This window comes from Cariama cristata, unplaced genomic scaffold, assembly GCF_000690535.1.
Source record: "Cariama cristata isolate BGI_N322 unplaced genomic scaffold, ASM69053v1 scaffold5876, whole genome shotgun sequence".
Lineage (NCBI taxonomy): Eukaryota > Metazoa > Chordata > Aves > Cariamiformes > Cariamidae > Cariama > Cariama cristata.
In genome coordinates this window covers 94860-115363 of record NW_009620304.1, presented here as the reverse complement: position 1 = coordinate 115363, position 20504 = coordinate 94860, and the positions used below count along the sequence as shown (strand labels likewise).

The window sequence follows — 20504 nt, the reverse complement described above, 5'->3', positions numbered from 1 at the left end:
ATGCAGTTTTACAGGCTGGAGGAAGAGTGGTTAGAAAGTGGTCATGAGAAAAAAGACCTGAGGGTGTAGCCAGGTGGGGGTCGACCTCTTGTCCTGGGCAACTGGTGACAGGACAAGAGGGCACAGTCTGAAACTGCACCAGGGGAAGTTCAGGCTAGAAATGAGGAGGCATTGCTTCACAGGAAGGGTCGTTAGGCATTGGAATGGGCTGCCCAGGGAGGTGGAGGAGTCTCCATCCCTGGAGATGTTTAAGAAAAGACTGGACATGGCACTTAGTGCCATGGTCTAGCTGACGTGGTGGTTTAGGGTAAAGGCTGGACTCGATGATCCTAGAGGTCTTTTCCAACCAAACCGATTCTGTGTGATTTCTTTTGTGGAGTTTCCAGGAGATGGATCCATGGTTGAGTTTGAGGAAAGCCTGCAGCAGTGTTTTGTAACCTTTTATACATTTTTATAAAACTCCTTGTTGGTTACAAGGTTGGAACCGCTGAACTGATGAGGGCCCTTGCAGGAACAGTGTGCTTCCATCTTGGAGGGACCCTGTGGATTCATTTTCTGACCATGGACTTGCATCTTTAAGCGGTTCACAGATCAGGACACTGAATGCTAACTGTTTCCGTCCTTTCTGTTTTAAGGAGCAAGATATTACTTTAATTGTGCAAAAGTTATTTTAGATAAAGTCCTCTGCATATTTCAAGTCTAACAGCAGATAACATATGGATGAAGCTGCTGAGGTTCATCTAATGGTGTATATCAAATCTGTTCATGTTTTATCTGAGAAATAATTTATTGTGTTGATTTGGTTTGTGTATTTCTAGGTTTGGCTGACCCTAGCTGATCAGTACTTACACAGTATAGCCATTGACTGGGATAAAACCATGCGTTTCACATTCAATGAAAGAAGTAATCCTGATGATGACTCTATGGGCATCCAGATAGTAAAGGTAGCCAGCTAATTCATTATTTTATTTTAATTTTTGAATGAAAAGTTGATTTATTTTTTTTAAATAGATGGAAATTGAATTTATTTTGCTCTCTAGAACTGCTATGGCAAAAATTTCATCTTAATTCCCTTTAGCCCACTAAAATTATTTCTTCGGCTGCTTTGGTCCTTCTTCTGCACTGGTCTTGTTAGTGTTAGCTGGGAAAAAAAACCCTGCTGTTACTGATTATTCCCCCCCCCAATTTCTACTTTTATTTTAAAAGAAATACTTGAGTTTAATGGAGACAAAGGAACAGATGACAGATGTGGGTTTTTTTCCTCTTCTCCATAAATAAACACAAATACTTGCTGGGATTAAAAGGTATGCTTTATAATATAGCAGTTGAGCATTTTTCAGTTATTTTACAGGAGTTAAACAACTTTGTGTATATTTCTCGGCTAATTAATGTTTAAAGCAGTGGACGGTTTTAGGGAAGAGGTTAATAGATTTGTATTGCTGTGGTGACTTTAATATTAGTCTATGTACCTATTTAGGAGATACTGCTCTATCTAGGAGAGATTGTGTTCTATAGTCACCTTAATTAGAGCATATGGAGCAAAGTACATTGTGTTCCTGATTATTACAATTGTCATCTGGACTAGGTAATTTAAGCTTATGATACTACTTATAAAATACTAAACAATGTAGTATATATTTTGCCTTTCACTTATAAATCGCTTAAATCTCAAGGACACTTTCTGGTTTTTTATGTTGTGAAAACTTAGTTGCCCTGTACTACTTTTATACTTCGATAAAACCAGTTGCTTTTCTTGTTCAATTAAGCAGCTGTTATGTCTTGCCTCTTTGAGACCTAGGTATCTGTTAACATCTTCTGTGACAACTTCATATGAACATCTTTTAGGTAACGTGTTTACTGAAGAGCTTGCTGAACCTATTTCTCTTCAGTAAGCTAAAGGTTTACAGATTAAAAAAAGAAACGTCTTCAACTTTGGGAGGGTGGAGGTGGAAGGAGAACTGGGACAGGCGAGAGAACTACAGGAGGGAGGAAAATGCACATCTCTCTTGTCTGTTCTTGTCTTTTTTTCTTTAAAGGACCTTCACCGAACTGGTTGCAGTTCTTACTGTGGCCAGGAGGCAGAGCAAGATCGAGTGGTATTAAAACGCGTTTTGCTGGCTTACGCCAGGTGGAATAAATCTGTTGGCTATTGTCAAGGATTTAACATACTAGCTGCACTTATTCTGGAAGTAATGGAGGGCAATGAAGGGGATGCCCTGAAAGTGAGTAAAATATTTTTTTTCAGTGTTGAAGATTCCTTTTAGTTAGTGAAGTTTAGAATAAACCAGTACATGAATTTTGTAGACTGCCTAAAAAAAGCAGGACTCAAAGGTGTTAACCAATTTATATTTGCGATTGTTTGTTATCCTGGCTGCGCTAAAATGAACAGTTTGAATGCCATCACCGTTAAAATTTTTTTTCAAATAGAAATAAATGATGGTTTGACCATAATAAAATAAATGGGAACACTGCTACTGACTTTAGAATATCTTATCCCATAATCCCAAGTCTGCTTCCAAACACCATAGATAGCTGAAACCTTCTGATTCCATTATCGACTTCTTGTGTGGCAGTAGCATGCAAGGCAGTTAATAAATCTGCTGCATTTTAAAGCAAATTCTAGGAAAACACAAAATCAGTATTTAAAATTGAAATAAATAACCTTGAGGCTACTTTCTGGCCTGCATTAGTCATACAGTTCTTTATTTTTTTAGACCTTTTCTATTCTAATTAAAAGAAAGCTTCATGAAACTTACAGTATGTCAGAAAATGGCAATACAGTAGAGGACATGGTTTAAGGTTTGCCAAGATCATGTGCAAATTTCCCTAAGTTAACTTGCTCATATGTGTAAGTTGGGGTCAAATTAGTAAAAGATAATTGTGACTCTTGAGATACTGAGCTGTTTGTTTTGACTTAGACAATGATTTAAATATGGTAAATACTTAAATTCACTCGGAGCTCCTGAAATGTAAAGCTTGTGGTAGTAGAGTCCAGCTAGCTGGTATTTAGTACCTCACTCTAGAGAGCTGCCTGTAATAGGAGGAAAATACCACAACATACCTACTTTATATCAGAGAGTAAAATTTCCTTTCTATAATTCTTGCTAAAGATTTCCTCAATATTTTTAACTAGAATTTGTCACATTTTATCGTGATCATACACTGTCCAGAAGCTCCCAAAACACATTATGATAATATAGGAAATACGATTGCCCAAGGTTTATGAAGTCCAAATTGATTATAAGAACTGTGTGCATCCTTATATTATCGGATTGTCTTTTACTGTGAGGAGCATCAGGCATCTTGTGCTAAGGAGACAATGGAATGGCAGCGGACTGCCCTGGGGAGGTAAAGCACTGAAAGCTGTTAGCAGTAAAATGGGGCTTACCTGGTAAAAATAGGAATGAAAAATAGTAATTTCTTTTCCAAGCTTAGTGTATGGGCTTTGCGGAGTTGGAATTTCCCCAGAAGAGAGAGGAAAGAGGGAAGGAGGGGGGGGAAAAAAAAAGGAACGAGGTGAGGAAAAAAAGGCATTGGGGGTTAGCGTGTGGCTGTTTTGTTGTTGTAGTCACTGTGCCATCTACAGCAAGCAATGAGTGACTTCAAATCAGCAGCAGAGGCTGTTGCTGTAAAGCTGCCCTCAGGATTGGAGCTATGGGGAAACTGTTTCGGTTATTGCAGAGTCTCGGAGTTAAGGGAGCAAGGGGATTTTTGGGGGTCGCCAGTCAGGTCCCCTTTCTGGGAAGGACGTTATAAGCAAAAGCTCTGTGTTTGGGAAGTGTCTCCCAGCAGCTGGGGAACAGCTGGTAGTACTGACACCATGGGGCTTTAACAACGTGGCAGCTTCAGTGAATGCCCAGCCAGGGACACTTGAGTCTTCTGTAGTTCAGGTAAGCATGTTTAAGTTAAATCCCTGAAGACACCTGAAAGTTAGCCTACTGAAATTAAGATAAGCAAGAAAATGACAGCTTTGCCTGTCTAGAAGCTATCAAAGTATGCATAAAAGTCTCATAAATACTGAAACTTAAAAAGCATTTTTCCTGCACATTATTGTGGGGAAATATTACAAAGTCAAATAATAAAAATAAATATGTAGAGATGTCTCATGAAGAAAGTTTCTATTGCAAACTGCTAAATACGTGAAGCTGCTTTTTTAAAAAAGCATTCTCAAAACAGCTCACATGTCAGTGAACTAGAATGGACTTCAGTGTTGCAAAAAGATTGCTATTCTTTCCTATCCTTTCATATATCATATATCTCATATATATAATACCACTCAATGGGAAGGGAGCAAAAGCCTTTATAAAATGGTTTCTTTGACATAGGGATTTATGGCTTATGTCATAAGAAGTTAATGAAAACACAAATAGCACAGTTGTGAGTTAATGTTGCTGTATTAAATTATTCTTCCAATGGTTGAAATATATCTGAACAAAATAGAGTGTATTTTTAAAAGACAATGAGGTGTCCCAGTATTCAGCAAAGGTTAGGGAATGAATCTGATGCCGTATGAGACTCCAGCTTACTTGTTAATCACCTATTTCCTTTCGATCCTTAAAACTTAACAAAAAAACAACCCAACTCATCACAAATGTGTAGAAGCTATTGATTTGCCTGTATTGATTGCTGATCTACATGCTTTAAAATATGGAACAGAAGACTGTTATGGCCTGTGAAAGTCTTGCAAGGACAAGTGGTAGTATGCGGTCACAAGCAGCTGAGAAAAAAGGAAGGAATAAGACTGTGTAAGGTGGTGCTCTTGGAAGTCCAGTGTCTGCCGAGCAATTTTTGTGCCAAGCACCTTATGAAAAGAGGGGAATTGGAAGGAGGATTATCTCCTGTGTATGAAGGTGCCATACTTCTCAAGCATTAGAGGCTGTATGAAACATATGGTAAGGATGCTCATTTGAAATTTTAACAAAGGAGTAATGGAGAGTTGAAGCAGAGGGGAATGACTGCATGCAAGCTCTCTGGATATGGTTTGTAGAGTGGCCATAAAGATTGTAAAAGATCCTGAAGTGAAGGTCAGCATCTTTTGTTGGGCTGGTGATACACATCGACTTCTGCACATTTCTTTCTTGCATTTGTTCATTCTCAAAAGTTTGACTGTATCCAGTTAATACGTTACCATCCATGTCGTTGAGGTGTCTCACTTGAAACAGATGTCTGTTTAAAATGTCTCATGCTACTTAATTTAGCACCTTTTAAAGTAACAAGATGAAGTGCAGCACATGGTAACACATCACAGTAAAATGTGTTAAAGAACAGTATCTTGCATTTTGGAGAGAGGAAAAAAGATGATTTGGAAGATCAGTCTTCTAGTTGTGGCAGTTAACAACCAGAGAAGGGACAGTGGAACTTTCCAACAGCATGGAGAATCTCATCTACACGTACAGCATCAGAAGTACCAAAAGTTGCCTTGGTTTGCGTAATGTTTCCAGTTTGGGCATAGCTTACTGTGACATTGATTTCGGTCATTAATGGTTTATAAATTCTGGACAGCTTCAAGAGGCCTTTGCACCTTGTTTGCTTGTGGATACTTAGGGTACCTGTGAACGCTTAAAATTACAATGTTTTCTCCCCATATAAATGGAGATACCAGAGGCATGTGTTGCCACTGGCTCAAAGCCATTCTTTAGTGAACAGAGAACTTTAAAATTCTTTTTTTTTCCCCTGTTATTCCTAGAAAATAACTAGCTCTGCTAAGTCCTATATGATAATATTTCATTTTCCCCACAGATCATGATTTACCTAATTGATAAGGTGCTTCCTGATAGCTATTTTGTCAATAATCTCCGCGCTCTCTCTGTGGATATGGCTGTTTTCCGAGATCTTTTACGAATGAAGCTTCCTGAACTGTCCCAGCACTTGGATACCCTGCAAAGAGCGGCTAACAGAGAAAGTGGAGGTAGGTTCAACAGAAAATGCTATTAAATTCTTTTTTGCTATTGTTTCATCTGAGCACAGGTCTCAAAATACAGTTTTTTTACATGTTTATGTGAGTTTGTTGCTTAAAAAAAATATACTTTAAATTGTTAAGGTGAAAGATGATGGTTTCCATTAGTGATAATCTTAACATAAATAGGTGGTGCTCTCAAAGAAAAAAATAAAAGGGAAATAATTTAGTCCCGCCACTAACTGCAAACAGAATCATGTTGACAAGGATGTAAAAATGTATGGAGTGACAACACTGTAACACACAGCTTCGTACAAGGGCTACCATTGGAAAGGTTGTTTCTTGCCTTAGCTCAAGATACCTGTCCTGCCATTGCTCCTTGTAGTTGCTAGCTTATAGAGCAGTTCTGGGAAGAGTTACAAGGTGAGAGTCATTTCTGGGTGGTTGGTATTTCTTCACTTGGATGCTTAGCGATACACAGGTGCAAAACTCAGAAGTCCTTCTTGGGTTGCTACCTGAGAACTGGCTTTGCACTGTGGGTTTGTTTTTCTCTTCCTGGTATAGCATTCCATCCAGACTTTTTTTTTTAACAAGATAACAGCTCTTTTATTTGGGGCTGTTTTGAGGAGGGTGCGTTTTTTGGTTGTTAGTTGGTGTTTATGTCAGTCTGGTAGCTAAGTGCACCCTGAGTTCCATCTTAGAAAAGATCTGCTACCATGTAAATAAGCTGTGACTGTGCCCAAACTGTGTAAAAACAAAGGGTGTCTAGGAAGTGTTTGCTGTTTGAAAGTGTTTTCACAGGCAGCAGCCTCTTTGGTCATGGCCTTCAGTGCATCAGTTGATACTAGGATGCACACAGTGTTCTCTGAGCATAACAAAAAAGTAAAACTTCAGAGTTTCAGGCTGAAATACTAAATCTTGTTTGCAACTTAACAAGCCAAAAGAAAAGCTGAATGTGTTAGAGTCACTTCTGCAAAGCTGGCAGTGCGTCAGGATATTAAAACAATAGATAAGACTTTACAGAGACAGTCACCTTCACCTTCATGTAGATAAAGACTTCTTATGCCATTAGTTTCTGAAGAAATACACTGGGTTTGGGGGTTCTTTGGTGGTGTGGGGTGTTTTTTTTTTCTGTTTTGTTTTTTAATAGAAGCTTTTCACTTATATGGCTTTGGGGAAGGAAAAACAATCTTTCTGATATAAGAAAAAAAAAAAAGTGTGATGGTGTTTCCCAAGGTTTATGGTCCAAAACCAATGCTGCTGCTTAGAGCTTTTTGCAGTGCAACAGAATGAAAAGTGACTAACTATGTCATTTTTCCATCACTCTCTTTCTCAGCTTATCACTGGACAGCTGCAGGCTAAGTAAGTTTTGAGCAATAACAGAGGTACTAGAATGTCTGGTGGATTTCAGTATGCAGTTTATACTCCTTGTAAAATAATAGTAAATTGCAATTACTTTAAGCTTTTTTTTCTTCCCCCCCCAGGAGGCTACGAACCCCCACTTACAAATGTCTTCACAATGCAGTGGTTTCTGACCCTCTTTGCCACTTGCCTGCCTAACCATACAGTTCTGAAGATCTGGGATTCAGTATTCTTTGAAGGCTCTGAAATCATACTGAGAGTAGCTTTGGCTATCTGGGCAAAGTTAGGAGAGTAAGTGGTCATTTTTATCTGATTTTTCTTTTCAGTACAAGCAATGTGTGTAACTTCTGTTGTTCTGAAGAGCGTGATCTCAATTCTAAACAGGAGGTAATCTTTCAGGAGAGTGATTCTGCTTTGAAAAAGCTGTATGAAGTGCCTCTATGGCTTCCCCAAAAACATATGCTTCTGACATCACGTCGGAATGGGCATGATAATTAATTGACCCTTGCTGCAGGAAATGTCTCCAGTTGTTTGTGTTGTCTGTGTGTAATGTCTTGATGCTATGCTAAAAGGTTGTTTGGACTTTCCAGAACCTAGACCTCCGAGGGAGCTGGTAAATCTTCTGTGGAAAGACGTACAGAGAGACTTGAGGGTAACTAATTTAGTTGTGTACCTGAAACTGGGGATGTTAATTCCCTTATTAGGTTGGCCACATCTAAGAAAAGAGTTCAGTGTTACTAAGAGAACGATTCAGTGTTACACAGTTCTTTTCTGTTGAGGCCTGCAAACACATTTTCCTGAAATTCTCTGCTTTTAAGCTCATTCTAGCCAAGTTTCTATTATAGTACCTTAAGGCCTTGGAAACTCACCACATAGGACAAAACACAAGAGATGGTTGATTCTTCTATACCCCTCTGTTGTCACAGCAAATATTTGCATTCCAAAGAGTGTACAGTGCTCCTGGAGAAATGAGTTTTGTCACTGACTTCAGTGGGAGGTGTGAGCTCTGACAGGTCCAGCAGATGTTAGTTCAGCTGGAAACTTTTTTCAGCTGGTGTCAGCAACTGCATCAAATTTTTCTTGTGATGCCTATCAACACTCACCTTCCTTTTTTTTCCCTGAGATTGAACCACTGGGATTTATGTTTAGCTCTATCCTTGGAGATTTCATTTCTTTTTTTATTTTCTGAATAAATGAGCATTGCAGGCCAGTAGCATTGTAAGAGACTTTGTTTAGTATATTTAATTTTTAATCTGAAGAATAATAATTAGAATAATAATTTCCTAAGAGCTTTATTTGTTCAGTTCATGAATGAAACTTGCATGAATCATTTGCATTAGGATTAAGCTATATGTAGTCCCCTTGTGCTTTATTACTTTGTACCATACCTTTAAATAAAAGGTCCTATTCCAGTGGGTCTCTGTGCACTTAAAAGCTGTAATTATGAATGTTCCAGCTCAACATGGTAAAAAAGGAAGTCACTGCTTTGAAAATTTTACCATAAAACTTAAAGCCAAAATGAAACATGTTTTATAAAAATTGGAAGGAACAGAATGAAGAAATCTGTAAGAATGTGTCCAAAAGAATAACCTGATCAAACTGCATACCTTGTAACTGTTGTTTATGGGCTCAGCTCTTTTGAATACAGTGACATGTATAAATACACCTATACTTAATTTACTCCACCGGAATGTTTTCTGGCCAGCAAATATATTCCCGTCTGACAAAAAGACAGTTCAACCAGTGAATTCAGCCATTTGGTGCATAGTGAAGAATGAGTGATGAGGCAGTCAAGAGCTCTTTATGCTCCCTTGAGCTGATGAGAGAGCTCCCTTGTGCTAGTAGGAGGTGGGATTTATTGATTCTCATGTTGTAGAAGTGAAAGGGGAAGAGGGAATAACCTGTCTGGGCATCCATGAATCCTGTATCGTGAGCAGTCAGGATAGTAAGCTGTGCTCAGCACATCCTTTTACTGCACCAGTGTTTCTAATGTGGTGTGCACAGTTTTAGTATTTGGAAGTGCAGGGAGGTTTGCAATAAACGTAAGAATTAAGGTGACTAATGGAAGCACGTATTTTATGATAACAGAAAGTTCAGTTTTGGTTTGGAGGTGTATAACCATATGTAAAAGTAAAATAAAAAAAAAAACCCAACATTTTTTATGTATTTTGATGTAGGCAAATAGAGTGTTGTGAAACTGCAGATGAGTTTTACAGTACCATGGGCAAGCTGACCCAGGAGATGCTGGAAGACAGTCTGATTGACAGCAATGAACTCATGCAGGTGAGTAATTGTGATATAATTATTGTTTGTGTTTTCTGTGCATCCTTCAGGTGCTGATTTCTAACAAATTACATTTTTGTTCAGATACTGCAGAAACCTAAACTCTCCCAAGAGTAAAAGTTTAAGATAACTGAGTTCAGCTGGCATGTCAATGAAACAAATACATGACCTGCAGTTAAAGCTAAAATCTTATCTTATACATTAAATATTGAGGACCACTAAGCTCCATTTAATAAAAATTGGTTGTGTCTTGACAGCTGAAAGTTTGTTGTGATTTCATGCCCATTTGGATTTACGCAAGTATGATGTAGAATCTTTTAGTAGTCATAATTTTTAGGATGTTCTTTTGTTTTATTTTTGTGTTGTGGTCAGTTATTTATTACACTGTGTCCTTTTCATTCTGCAGACACTGTGGGAGACAAGAGTTTATCAACTGAGACAGGGAAAACAAATATCCTTCATGATTTAAAAAAAAAGGCATGAACAGTCGTCAGTGAGCTATAAACAAAGACATCTGTAGATAATTGCAGACCCTGAATTCTTAAAGCATACATCATTGTCTGAGAACAAAGATCCACGTTGTTCTGGGAAAGGAAAGGCCTTTAATATTGCAGATGCAATTTTATGGATTCGCACTTAGACTTCTTTTTGTGATATCCTTTAGATGTTGTCTACTTAAATGTTGTGTAAAGACTTCATGCTACAGTTCTGGAACATTGCTTTTGATGAGTTAGAGCATGGTGATTAAATGGGTGCAAATACAGAGCACATAATTGACCTCAAATTTTTCACCTGTCTTAGGGGAAGTCAGTCTGTCTATGAAGTTGCATGAGTTTATTCGCAGTAGTTAGCAGGTGACTTCTGTTACCCATTATTGGAAGGAAAACTTACTGACTCTCTGGGATAACACACCTAGTCTGGTGAAGTACTGCCCTGAAGTAAAGGATTACTTTCAGGTTTTTTAATTTTTGTTATTGTTATTTTGTCTGATGAGGGAGCTCTAGGAATGGGAGAGGTGATCACTGTGACTTTGTTTTGCATCAAGAAGGGAAATGCAGCTGGTCAGAGGGTACTCGCTTACTTTTAAAATAAGTGTTAAGGTTTCAAGATATTGAGGATGTGTGAGGAGGGCAGCACAAGCTGATGCCTTCTCATATTCATTGTGTTTCAGTTCCTGGTCTCAAGTGTAGTACAAAATCAAGATGTGGCATTTGTGACAAGGAATAATGTTGGGAAAGCTGAAGTGGGCTTTAGTGACTCAGTATGGATATCTTTCTTTGCTGTTGTGTGTAACAGAAAATAAGGCATAGGTAACTTACTGCTGAAGGGATGGAAGGATCTTTTTGGGTTTTGAACAGTTGCAATTAGAAGTGTACTAAATTAGTAGTCCTTTTGTGCTTCAGCAAAAAATAAGCACTTGGTGCAAAGTATATATGTATTCATAGTGTACATATGTATTTTGTGGCGCTGACAGGAGCGTTAAGGTAGGATAGCATTGCCTTTGATAAAGAGAATGTGGCAGGTTTAAGTTTTCTGCATAGAGAAGCAGTGTGTCTGGTTTGTGTGTATCCTCTCAGTTGAAGAATCCACGCCATAATTTAGATAGCATTCTTCAAGTCAAAGGCAGGCACTGGCAGTGTAGTCATCTCTCTCTGAGATGTTCGCTCTAGGCACTGTACGTGGAGAGAATTAGGCGCTACAAGAATTTACCGTTAGGATATATGAATGCCACCATGTGTCTGGCTACTGCTTTTGAACAATGTTCTTTGTGTTGGAGAAGAAAATAAAGCCATATGAACCATTGTATTAATGAAAGGATCCAGGCTGCATGAAGACGCTGGTTTTTTAATTGCGTTAGGCTTTTTCAGAGGGGTCAGTCAGAGATGAATGTTTACAACTGCTTTTGAACAATGTTCTTTGTGTTGAAGAAGAAAATAAAGCCATATGAACCATTGCATTAATGAAAGGATCCAGGCTGCTTGAAGATGCTGGTTTTTTAATTGTATTAGGCTTTTTCAGAGGAGTCAGTCAGAGATGAATGTTTAGACTGCTTTGTTTTCAAAATGTTCTTTTTTTTTTCTTTTTTTCCTAATCAAAGTCAGAACAGTGAATTTACATCTAATACTTTTTACAAGGTGGCTCCAGGGTTAGTATCCTACTGTGGGAAAGGATTAATATCCTACTCTGCCTTTCAGTGAAGATTGCTGGTGGCAGTCATCTCACTTTTCTTTAGACTTGCATGACATTTACATTTGCATCTGAACTACCTCTCCAGGCTCACTTAAGCCAGTGAGGAGTAACAGGCGTTTCTCTGCCATGAGAAAACAAATTGTGCTCTAAAAGGCCTCTTTCCTTTGGGAGTTGGAGGAGGGAGGTATGGCTGATCCTTCAGGGACAAGTGTTGACAGAGCAGATGTCTAAAGTAGATCAGAGGACTCTTGTCCTCATTCTCTCCACCAGCAGCATGTATAGTTGGTGCAAGTTTATAATAAGAAGTGCCTCCCTCCCTCCCAGCCAGACAGTACACATACCTAGGATTGAGGGCTTAAAGCTTTTGCAGATTTGGCCCTTGCGTGGCCAGAGTCCATATGAAGTTGTGCTGAGGAGAGCATGGAGGGATTGGAGGAGCAAGCAAGGCTACAGCTTTCTCCTTTTTCAGATTGAACGGTTGAGGTAAATAAAGGGTAAGTGCTGTACACATCAGGTGCTAGACCGGGTATGTATTCAGGACTAGAAGTTAAACAAATATGGTGTTCAGTAATGTCATTTTATTGGCCTATTAATAAACTTTGGTTCTAACATGGGGACAGAAGGCTATACACCAGGTGTCTGCAGATATTCTAAACAGCGTTTGCTAGATTGAGTACACACTTTCATGCCTTCTCAGAAAGCGAGCATTTTTATGAGCAGCTAAACTAATTCTGTTTGTATGCCTATAAAGATTGCAGTGTGGAGGAGATGAGAAGCAAACAGGTAAAGGAGAGGCATCCCTGTTCATTTACTGTGGTGGAGGGGAGCAGGGATGAATCCCTCCGTAGTACTCTAGCATTTTAGACTGTCTCCCGTAGACAGTTACCCTGATTTGATGGTATTCACTGTTAACTTTCTACTTGAGTAGCACTTTGTCTCTTTTCTTTTGGGTTTGTTTTTGCTTTTGCTTCTTGTTTTGTTTTCTTAGTGAAGGTGAAAAGAGAGAAGAGCCTTAAACCAGTGTGGGGTGGCTCTTGAGATAAGTGTGTGGGAGCTGTCTGCAAAACAGCTTACCCTCTTCTGGAGCCACGGCCCATCACCTTCTGTGTGCTGTTCTGCTGAGGGTCTAGATGGCTTTGCATTTTTAGAGTAAGGCAAAGGATTGACAAATGCTACTGATTTAAGGTGAGAAGAGGGGTGTTTTTCTTGTCTCCTTTCTTGTTAACAGAATCTGTCCCTTATGGCCATAAATAAGATGCTAATTTTGGCTGCATCGTGCTTCATATATGTAGGCTGTTCGCCTCTGGCACAGTTTCACCAGAATTAACCAAATGGCATCCAAGGCTATATACAAACTGGGAACAGGATGTTTTAAGTCAAGTATTGCTATGAGGAGATAAGCATGTTGATTGACAATATTTTTTTAATTTCCAGTGGAACTTGCATCAGCATAAAATTTGTTTGTGGATCTCTTAGCCAGGTGGCAGGTGAGGCCTCCAGTTATAATTTGATAACAAGTAATTAAGCTAAAAACATGTATGCTAAGTGAAAGAAATTGCACAGGATCTGGAAGAGACACAGACTGGAGACAGGCAAAAGCTAAAAGCGTAATCTGAAACAGTAGGTGCCAGGAGTAAATGGAGGACCCTGAGTCGACTGTTTCACTGAAAGGGTAACTAGCATATGGAACAAGTTACCTGAAAAGGCTGTTGACATAAAAAGTAGAAATAAATTCCAGACACACCTCCTTCTCTATGAAGGGAGACAGTTGAGACGTATGGGGGAAAAAAACAGGAAAGTGTGGTGGAGATCAAACAAGCAGGCAGACACATTGGGCCGGAGGTAGGTCTTTCTCCAGATCATAAAATTCCTTCGTCTGGTAGACTGCCGGGATTTCGCTGTTCAGGCCCTAGAAAATATTTGTCTTTCACAGTAGCATTGTAGATTCATGAAATGGCAAAGCTTCAGTTCGTGCTCTGGGTTTTTGTAGGCATCCTCCTTGCCTTACAATCTGTGCAGGGCTCAAACTGTAAAAGCATTTTCATGCAGGAGCCTGTTGAGCTGCACTACTGCCCTGTGTCTGATCCAGCCAGGAGTGACCTTTCTGATCCTCATTGCTTACATCATTGCTGTTAGTGAAACTTTTTTTCCCTTCCTCTGTCAGGAAAAGTCTAGTACTGAACTCATGTTGGCGATTTTCCTTAGTGTATTTAGCGCAGACAAGGCACAGTTCAAGAATGGATTATGTAGAAATTGTTCAAAATTTCCTTTTATCTTAATTGAGGCCATTTGCCTTCAGATGAAAATGTCACTGACTTAACAGCAAAGGAAAAAAAAATACAAGTGGAGATTTCCTGTCATAGCAACATAAAAATTTCTCATCAGCTATCTTTCAGAAGACATTTAATTTTCAAGATGAGGAAAAGCTATAATATTTCAGAGAAACTATAAGAAATTATATTTTTGCTATTTTTTTCTTTTTACTTCTGACGTTAAGACTCCCAGTGAATTGTGTCAGTTATTTGAAAGCCCTGTAATTTTAAGTGTACAAAAGCAGGGGGGAAAAAAAAGGCAACTAAAATAGGTAGGAACAAATCAGCAGGGATATTGCAAGGAATACAATGTGTCTGTATGCCAGGTTGGCTGGTGACAGGCATCCTGTAGTTACAGTTACCTAAAGCAAAAAAAAAAATGCTGAAAGCCAATACATTTGCAACTGTTTATCTTCTTTAATTGTGAGTATTGAAGGAAATAAAATGCGTTAGAGTTTTTTTTATGGCCTTGTTTTAAGTTCTAGGGACTACATGTTGAGTTCAGAGTTGCAGAGAGATTTTTTTGTTCACCGTAGAACAAATGTCTTTTAAAAAACCAGCCACCACTACCCCCCCAAAAAAACCCCAAACAAACAAATGACAAAAAAAGCCCTCTCACAAACCTGCCCCCCCCAAACAACAATCAAAACCAGAAACTGAGAGGAGAAAATTGAGCTGGATAATGTTGGGTCCTTCCTCTTTGGCCATAACTTTTGTGTTGAAGTGATTCCCTTCACACAAATTCTTGGGACTGCTCAGGTGAAGTAATGGATCTGTTAACAGTCCACATCAAGTGACGATCCGCTTCTTCCTGTCTATGCTAGTGTCAATACCTTATTGAATACTTGAGCAGAAACACAGGTCTTCTGGAAGATGTCCAGAACCTCAATAATGCATTCGTGTAAGTGAAATCGTAATTGGAAGAGGAGGATTTCCATTTTGCTGGCAAGGGGAGGATTGACAATGATTATTAAATAAGTATAGGAGTTGAAAAGGACCCTACGTCTCATGTTATCAGTTCCATTTTTATTTTTTTTTTCTCTGAACCATGTATTTTTCTAGTGAATCAGTCTATTTTTCTTATAGGAAATACCGACTGAACCATAAAACTAGACCATTTCCATTTTCTTACAGCACATGAAAATGTGCAGCCTTTAATCCTGCAAGATTCTGCAAGTCTGTTCATGGAGAAATCTTTTGTGGCACTGTTAGTTAAAGTGAAAATTTTAAAAGCTGTGGTTTTTTATTTTCCCTAGACTGTTTATACCATGGCTCAGTTTCCCTTCCCACAACTGGCAGAATTAAGGGAGAAATACACGTACAACATTACTCCTTTCCCTGCAGCAGTAAAATCAACTTCACTTTCAGGGTAAGTTTATATGCTTATGGCATATAGGGTTATGGTTTACCCTACACAGACAGTAAAAAGACAGGTAGCATACTCTCTTGTATGCTCCTAAAGAAGATAAAGATGTTTGGTAATGATCATATTTAAAATGTTTGTTTCTTATTTCTCTTATGTTCTTATTTGACAGAAGGCTAGGCAGAATCAGAGACAGTGACGAGGAGAATGACCTAGATGATGAAGACTCAATTGCCAATGCAATTGGCTGTCTTGGACCATTAAGTGGGTTTTTGGCACCAGAGCTCCAAAAATACCAGAAACAGATGAAAGGTAAAAGTGCTTTTGTTCATTTTGGAAAATGTAGTTGAATCTGCATGACCTTTTAGAAATCCTCTGTGGCTTCCTCTGTGAAATCTGCTATAAAAATTGCATTTTATATTCATGTAGAGATTACAGCAGGTACCAAATGACTTGCTCTGTGGTCCGTGAAGATGCCTTCAAAGTCAAGTGTGAAGGCTGTATGTATACAATAAATGACAGTGTGGGTTAAGGATTTGGCTACAGTAATGGTTAAAAACCCAACCCCATAGTGTTGGCCACCCACAAAAAAAGAAGCACGTGTGGAAAAAAACTCCACCCTAAATCCACATTTAATTCCGCAATGGTTAGGTAGTCAGCATTTTCTGAAGACTGTACATGTAATAAATAATCCTGATCTTTATTAGCATATGCATGGCTAATATTGGAATCTATCAATCAGCAGTGAGCGAATTCCGCAGGTCATTTCACCGCCCTTTTGGCCAAACCTTCAGACTGTTGTATGTTTTGGTTATTATTATTCACTTTTTTTTAAAAAATTGGGTATGGCTTAGGATGTTCTGACAAAATGTCACTATTTTTCAAATCCTTCCATGTCGAAATAAAATTTCAGACAGAATTGTGTGTTCATCTATGCACGCTCTACAAGCAGAACAAAATTCTGATCCATACAAGAAAAGAAGATTGTTTGTTAACTTGTAGCAGCCTTTACAAAATGGTACTGGATCAACAGTGATTTTATGATATCCTGGGAGAGGCTATAGTTATTTATCCCCAACCCACCCCTGCCTTCCCCCCCACCTGCCCCCCAAAAAAAACCCCGGACTGATGTAGCAGTCACTGTTATCTGATTACACATCATCATTCTTGTGGCTTTGTTTTGCTGAGACCTGTAAGCTGCAATTTTGCTCTTGCTGTGGTGTTTTGTTCCTCCACTCCTGAGGGACTGTCAGTCTCTATCTGCTGCTTCAAGCTAGCACTTAGTCAGAACATCAAACTGCTGTTGCAAACTAAGCCAAAGACAAATAAACATCCCTTGAAAAAGAATTATCCCCTTGACCCTGGAGTGCCAGGCTGGTAGTGCATCAGAAACAGCTGTGAAAATAAATTGTACTGCTGCTGTTGCTCTGCAGCTGTTGATCAGAGACACTCTCAAGTTGCCTGATCCTCAGCTGCTCTGCGTCTATCCCTTTTGTTGCTACTAGTAGCTTTCTCCCTATGGTACTGTAACTGTTTCTTGGTGCTTCTTGCTGGTATCGCTAGGTCGGTTGTTTAATCTCATGCCTGCTTGACTGTAGTATATTGTATAACTTGCATTGTTAGCCTCCTCTTTGACCAGCTGAGTGTCTTTGATAATCAGTTTCTGAATTACTTTAGTGATGGAGTGATGTACTTTTGGGTAATTGAAGAACTGTGCTTATAACTTTGCATTGCTGTGTTAAATGACTTTTGTCCCCTTTAAACTCCACTCAAACCCTTGCTATTTTTAAGCAGTAATTCTAGAAGTGTAATATTTCTTATTATAAATAGTGCAGCTTTGATAACTTTTTAATTAAAGGCTGCGGTTAAATAAGATGCTAGGAATCAGGCATAGACTTCCTTTGTAGATAATCTGCGGAATTCTTGAGTAAGCCAATTGTACTCCTCATCTCCACTTTATTCCCTACTCTGTGCAGATCAGAATGAAGAACAGAGGCTGGGTTCCAGTAACATTGCAGAATTAAGTCCAGGAGCAATAGATTCTTGCCGAAGCGAGTATCATGCTGCTTTTAACAGCATGATGATGGAGCGTATGACCACTGATATTAATGCACTGAAAAAGCAATATTCCAGGATAAAGAAGAAGCAGCAACAGCAGGTTCACCATGTGTATATCAGAGCAGGTAACGTATTAGAACATGCTTCACTTACTGATTTATTACAAGCTGACTTCATCATAGGAGACAAGGCGAATGACATTCTTTCACATTTAAGCAAACAGACAAAACGAGAGACTGATAGAATGTATAACACAGTAGTAGTAAAGCAGGTGCTGCTTTGTACAGACAGATTGTAAATGAGAAGGTGATGTTTTTTCTTCTTTTGTCAGGATCTGAAGATGATGACCCTGGGATTTATTTAGGTCCCAGGGACCAGCTGAACAATGGTATTTAACAGTGTCTTTGCTATCTGGGTGCATTGTGTTGATCTCTCTGATTAAAAACTTTCATTCTTTGGCATTCTTGGAGTTGACATACTGATGCACTGGGAAAAGTGAAATGAGGAGATGGGTACACTTCACACCAAGTGACAGGTAGATTCCTAGCTGGTCCGTATTATCCGAACTCCTCTGAGTTCTTCTGGGCATGGCAAATTACACAGTTGAAGAGCTGGCTTAGATGTTCCACTGTGGCTGTTTACCTAGCTGTAATGATACTGCTGTGAGGATTGAGCTGGACATCAGTCCGTTGTTTAGCAATCTGTGTTAGAGTCTTATTTCCCCAGTTGGCAAACTCAGCACAGGGGTTAGCATGAACAGTGTAGCTGAAGGCTTTAGTGGGTGTGCAAGCTGAACACAGTCCACCCCACTCATTCCTCCCCACTTAGGTGTCGTCTTTCTAAGTCAGCGTTGAACCATGCAGATAGGTCACTGGGGAGAATTTTTATTCCTCTCCTAGATTGTCTAAACTTGTCCTAGGAGGAGCATTTGAATACATAGAGCTGCAATTTTTCATCAACATTAACATCATTCGTAAGGAAATTTTTTTTTTACATATTGGCAAAGTATTTGCTTTGGACAAAGGCTGTAGCCAGCAGAAACAGTGCAAACAGTAAAATGTTGATTCCCAAGGATTGCCACCCCCCACCCTTCAAACACAGACCTTTCTAATCTTACTAATCATGATGTGGGCCTGGGTTTGTGGTTTAATCAAACTGTCATCTAATTACCTAATTTTGAGTCTGCTGCTCTGGTTTAATAGGAGGGCCTAATAGAAAAGAGTTGATGCAGTTTATCTGTTAAAAATACATTGGTTCATTCTGCAGTCACACAGGCCTCATGGAGAGGCTTATTTGACTGACCTCGTATAGGGACTGAATTGCTTCTTACAGTTGGAAGAGGAATGAAGGAGAGGGGAAAGGTCAGAATTCAGTAGTAATGTTAAACTATCAGTTACAGTGCAATTGCAAAAATCGAGAAGCTAATTTTGTTACGGTTTGTTTTTGTGGTATTCCTGGCTCAGGAGTTACCCATAGGTAAGAAACAGGGAGGGAGGACAGGAAATCTTTATTATAGAAGTTACAGCTTTCTGTTTGAGTCCAAGATGTAAGAGAAGTTCAGTGATTTTTTCTTTTTTATGATTATTTTTTATTTTTAAATAGCAGTCAGTCCTACAAACCTTTGCTATACCTCAAGGCAGGCATGAAATTTGGTAGTGGATCCTTAGAACATTAATTTGTTTTGTTCTTTAACAATACCATGTTTCTTTTAAACATTCTCTTTCAGACAAAGGGCCAGTTACCAGCCTCCTCCCTTCTCAGGTAAACCATTCCCCAGTGATAAACCATCTCCTTTTAGGAAAGAAGATGAAATTGAATAACAGGTCTCTCAAAAATGCTGTTATTCACATCCCAAGTCACGCTACAGGGAAGATGTCTCCCATTCCCCAAGAAGATCTTAAAACAAAACTGAACTCTCCGTGGCGCACTCACATACGAGTTCATCGAAAGAATATTGCTAGGGCCAAAGGCCAGCTGGGGTACGGGGATACCATAGGACTTATCGATGAGCAGAGCGAGAACTGTAAAACAAATAGTCCTGGTGCAAAGGAGGAGACTTCCAAACATTCTGAGTTTGGAGAAGGAGAAGGAGGTGGTTTGGATGACAGGACTACTCAAAAAGCTGACCGGCAGTCATCTGAGCCAGGCTCTGCGGACAGCAGTACAAACTTATCAGTGGTTCAGCTAAAACTGGAAGCCCTGGAACTCACCTCAGATAACAAAACAGATGCTGAGTCAACATCCCATCACTCTGGCCAGCCACATTTATCAGAGTCCTCCAGCTCATCCAGCGACAGCGGAAACCCGGCTAAATCTCCCCAGCCTGGGAACCCAAAGCCGCAAGTCTTCAATCCTTTTCCCAGTGTTAAGCCTCTTCGAAAGTCAGCTACAGCCAGGAATTTAGGGCTGTATGGCCCCACTGAAAGAACACCAACTGTACACTTCCCACAAATGAGCAAAAGTTTCAATAAGTCTGCCAGTGGCAACAGTGGGACCAGGAAACGATGATGTACTACCTGGCACTTTCTATTTCTGACAGCAACAAAAAATTTGTATTGCTTTCTTCTCTTTTTAATGTGTGTATGTGTGTCCCAAAGCGTTTCTAATCTTTAATCAAGTAATGGGGACAAAAGTGGTTACCAGATGTATAAATATGTGTCTTTGAAAATTGTACTCCCGTGTTGTTATGGGATAGATTAGTGAAGATGTGCTCTGGCCACCCTGTTGTCGGTTCTGATGGTTCTGTGGTAAAATAAACATTGATTTGCAGTGTGAAGCATACTGTTTCTTTAAGTCTAACTCAGACATAAAATCACCATCTGCCTTTAATCCCTCAGCCCCCCATGGCTGCCTCCTGTGTCTTTCAAAGCCCAAAGGACAAATTCTCTGGTGCAGCAGACATGTATAATGGTGTTTATGACTGTTAGGCAGCTTCCCCATTAGACCTCATCATCATCATGCTCTGTGAGTAGCTGGAGAAGCCATGACTAACAGAAGCACAAGCAGCCCTGGCCATCAAAAGTACCCCTTTGTGTCCGAC

At 39.4% G+C, this 20504-nt stretch overlaps 1 protein-coding gene across 1 annotated transcript in view; it reads left to right on the top strand.

The window, feature by feature from the left end:
- TBC1D30 (TBC1 domain family, member 30) overlaps positions 1 to 20006 on the top strand; it is a gene marked incomplete at its 5' end in the record, with an annotated part of 24303 nt that extends 4297 nt beyond the window's left edge. Inside the window, 9 exons of the mRNA XM_009701572.1 lie at positions 819 to 944; positions 2037 to 2222; positions 5740 to 5908; positions 7381 to 7549; positions 9436 to 9541; positions 15300 to 15412; positions 15579 to 15718; positions 17383 to 17589; positions 19191 to 20006. Of these exons, the coding sequence (XP_009699874.1) occupies positions 819 to 944; positions 2037 to 2222; positions 5740 to 5908; positions 7381 to 7549; positions 9436 to 9541; positions 15300 to 15412; positions 15579 to 15718; positions 17383 to 17589; positions 19191 to 19972 (1998 nt within the window). The remainder of the gene's footprint in view (positions 1 to 818; positions 945 to 2036; positions 2223 to 5739; positions 5909 to 7380; positions 7550 to 9435; positions 9542 to 15299; positions 15413 to 15578; positions 15719 to 17382; positions 17590 to 19190) is intronic.
- Between the last annotated feature and the right edge of the window lie 498 nt (positions 20007 to 20504).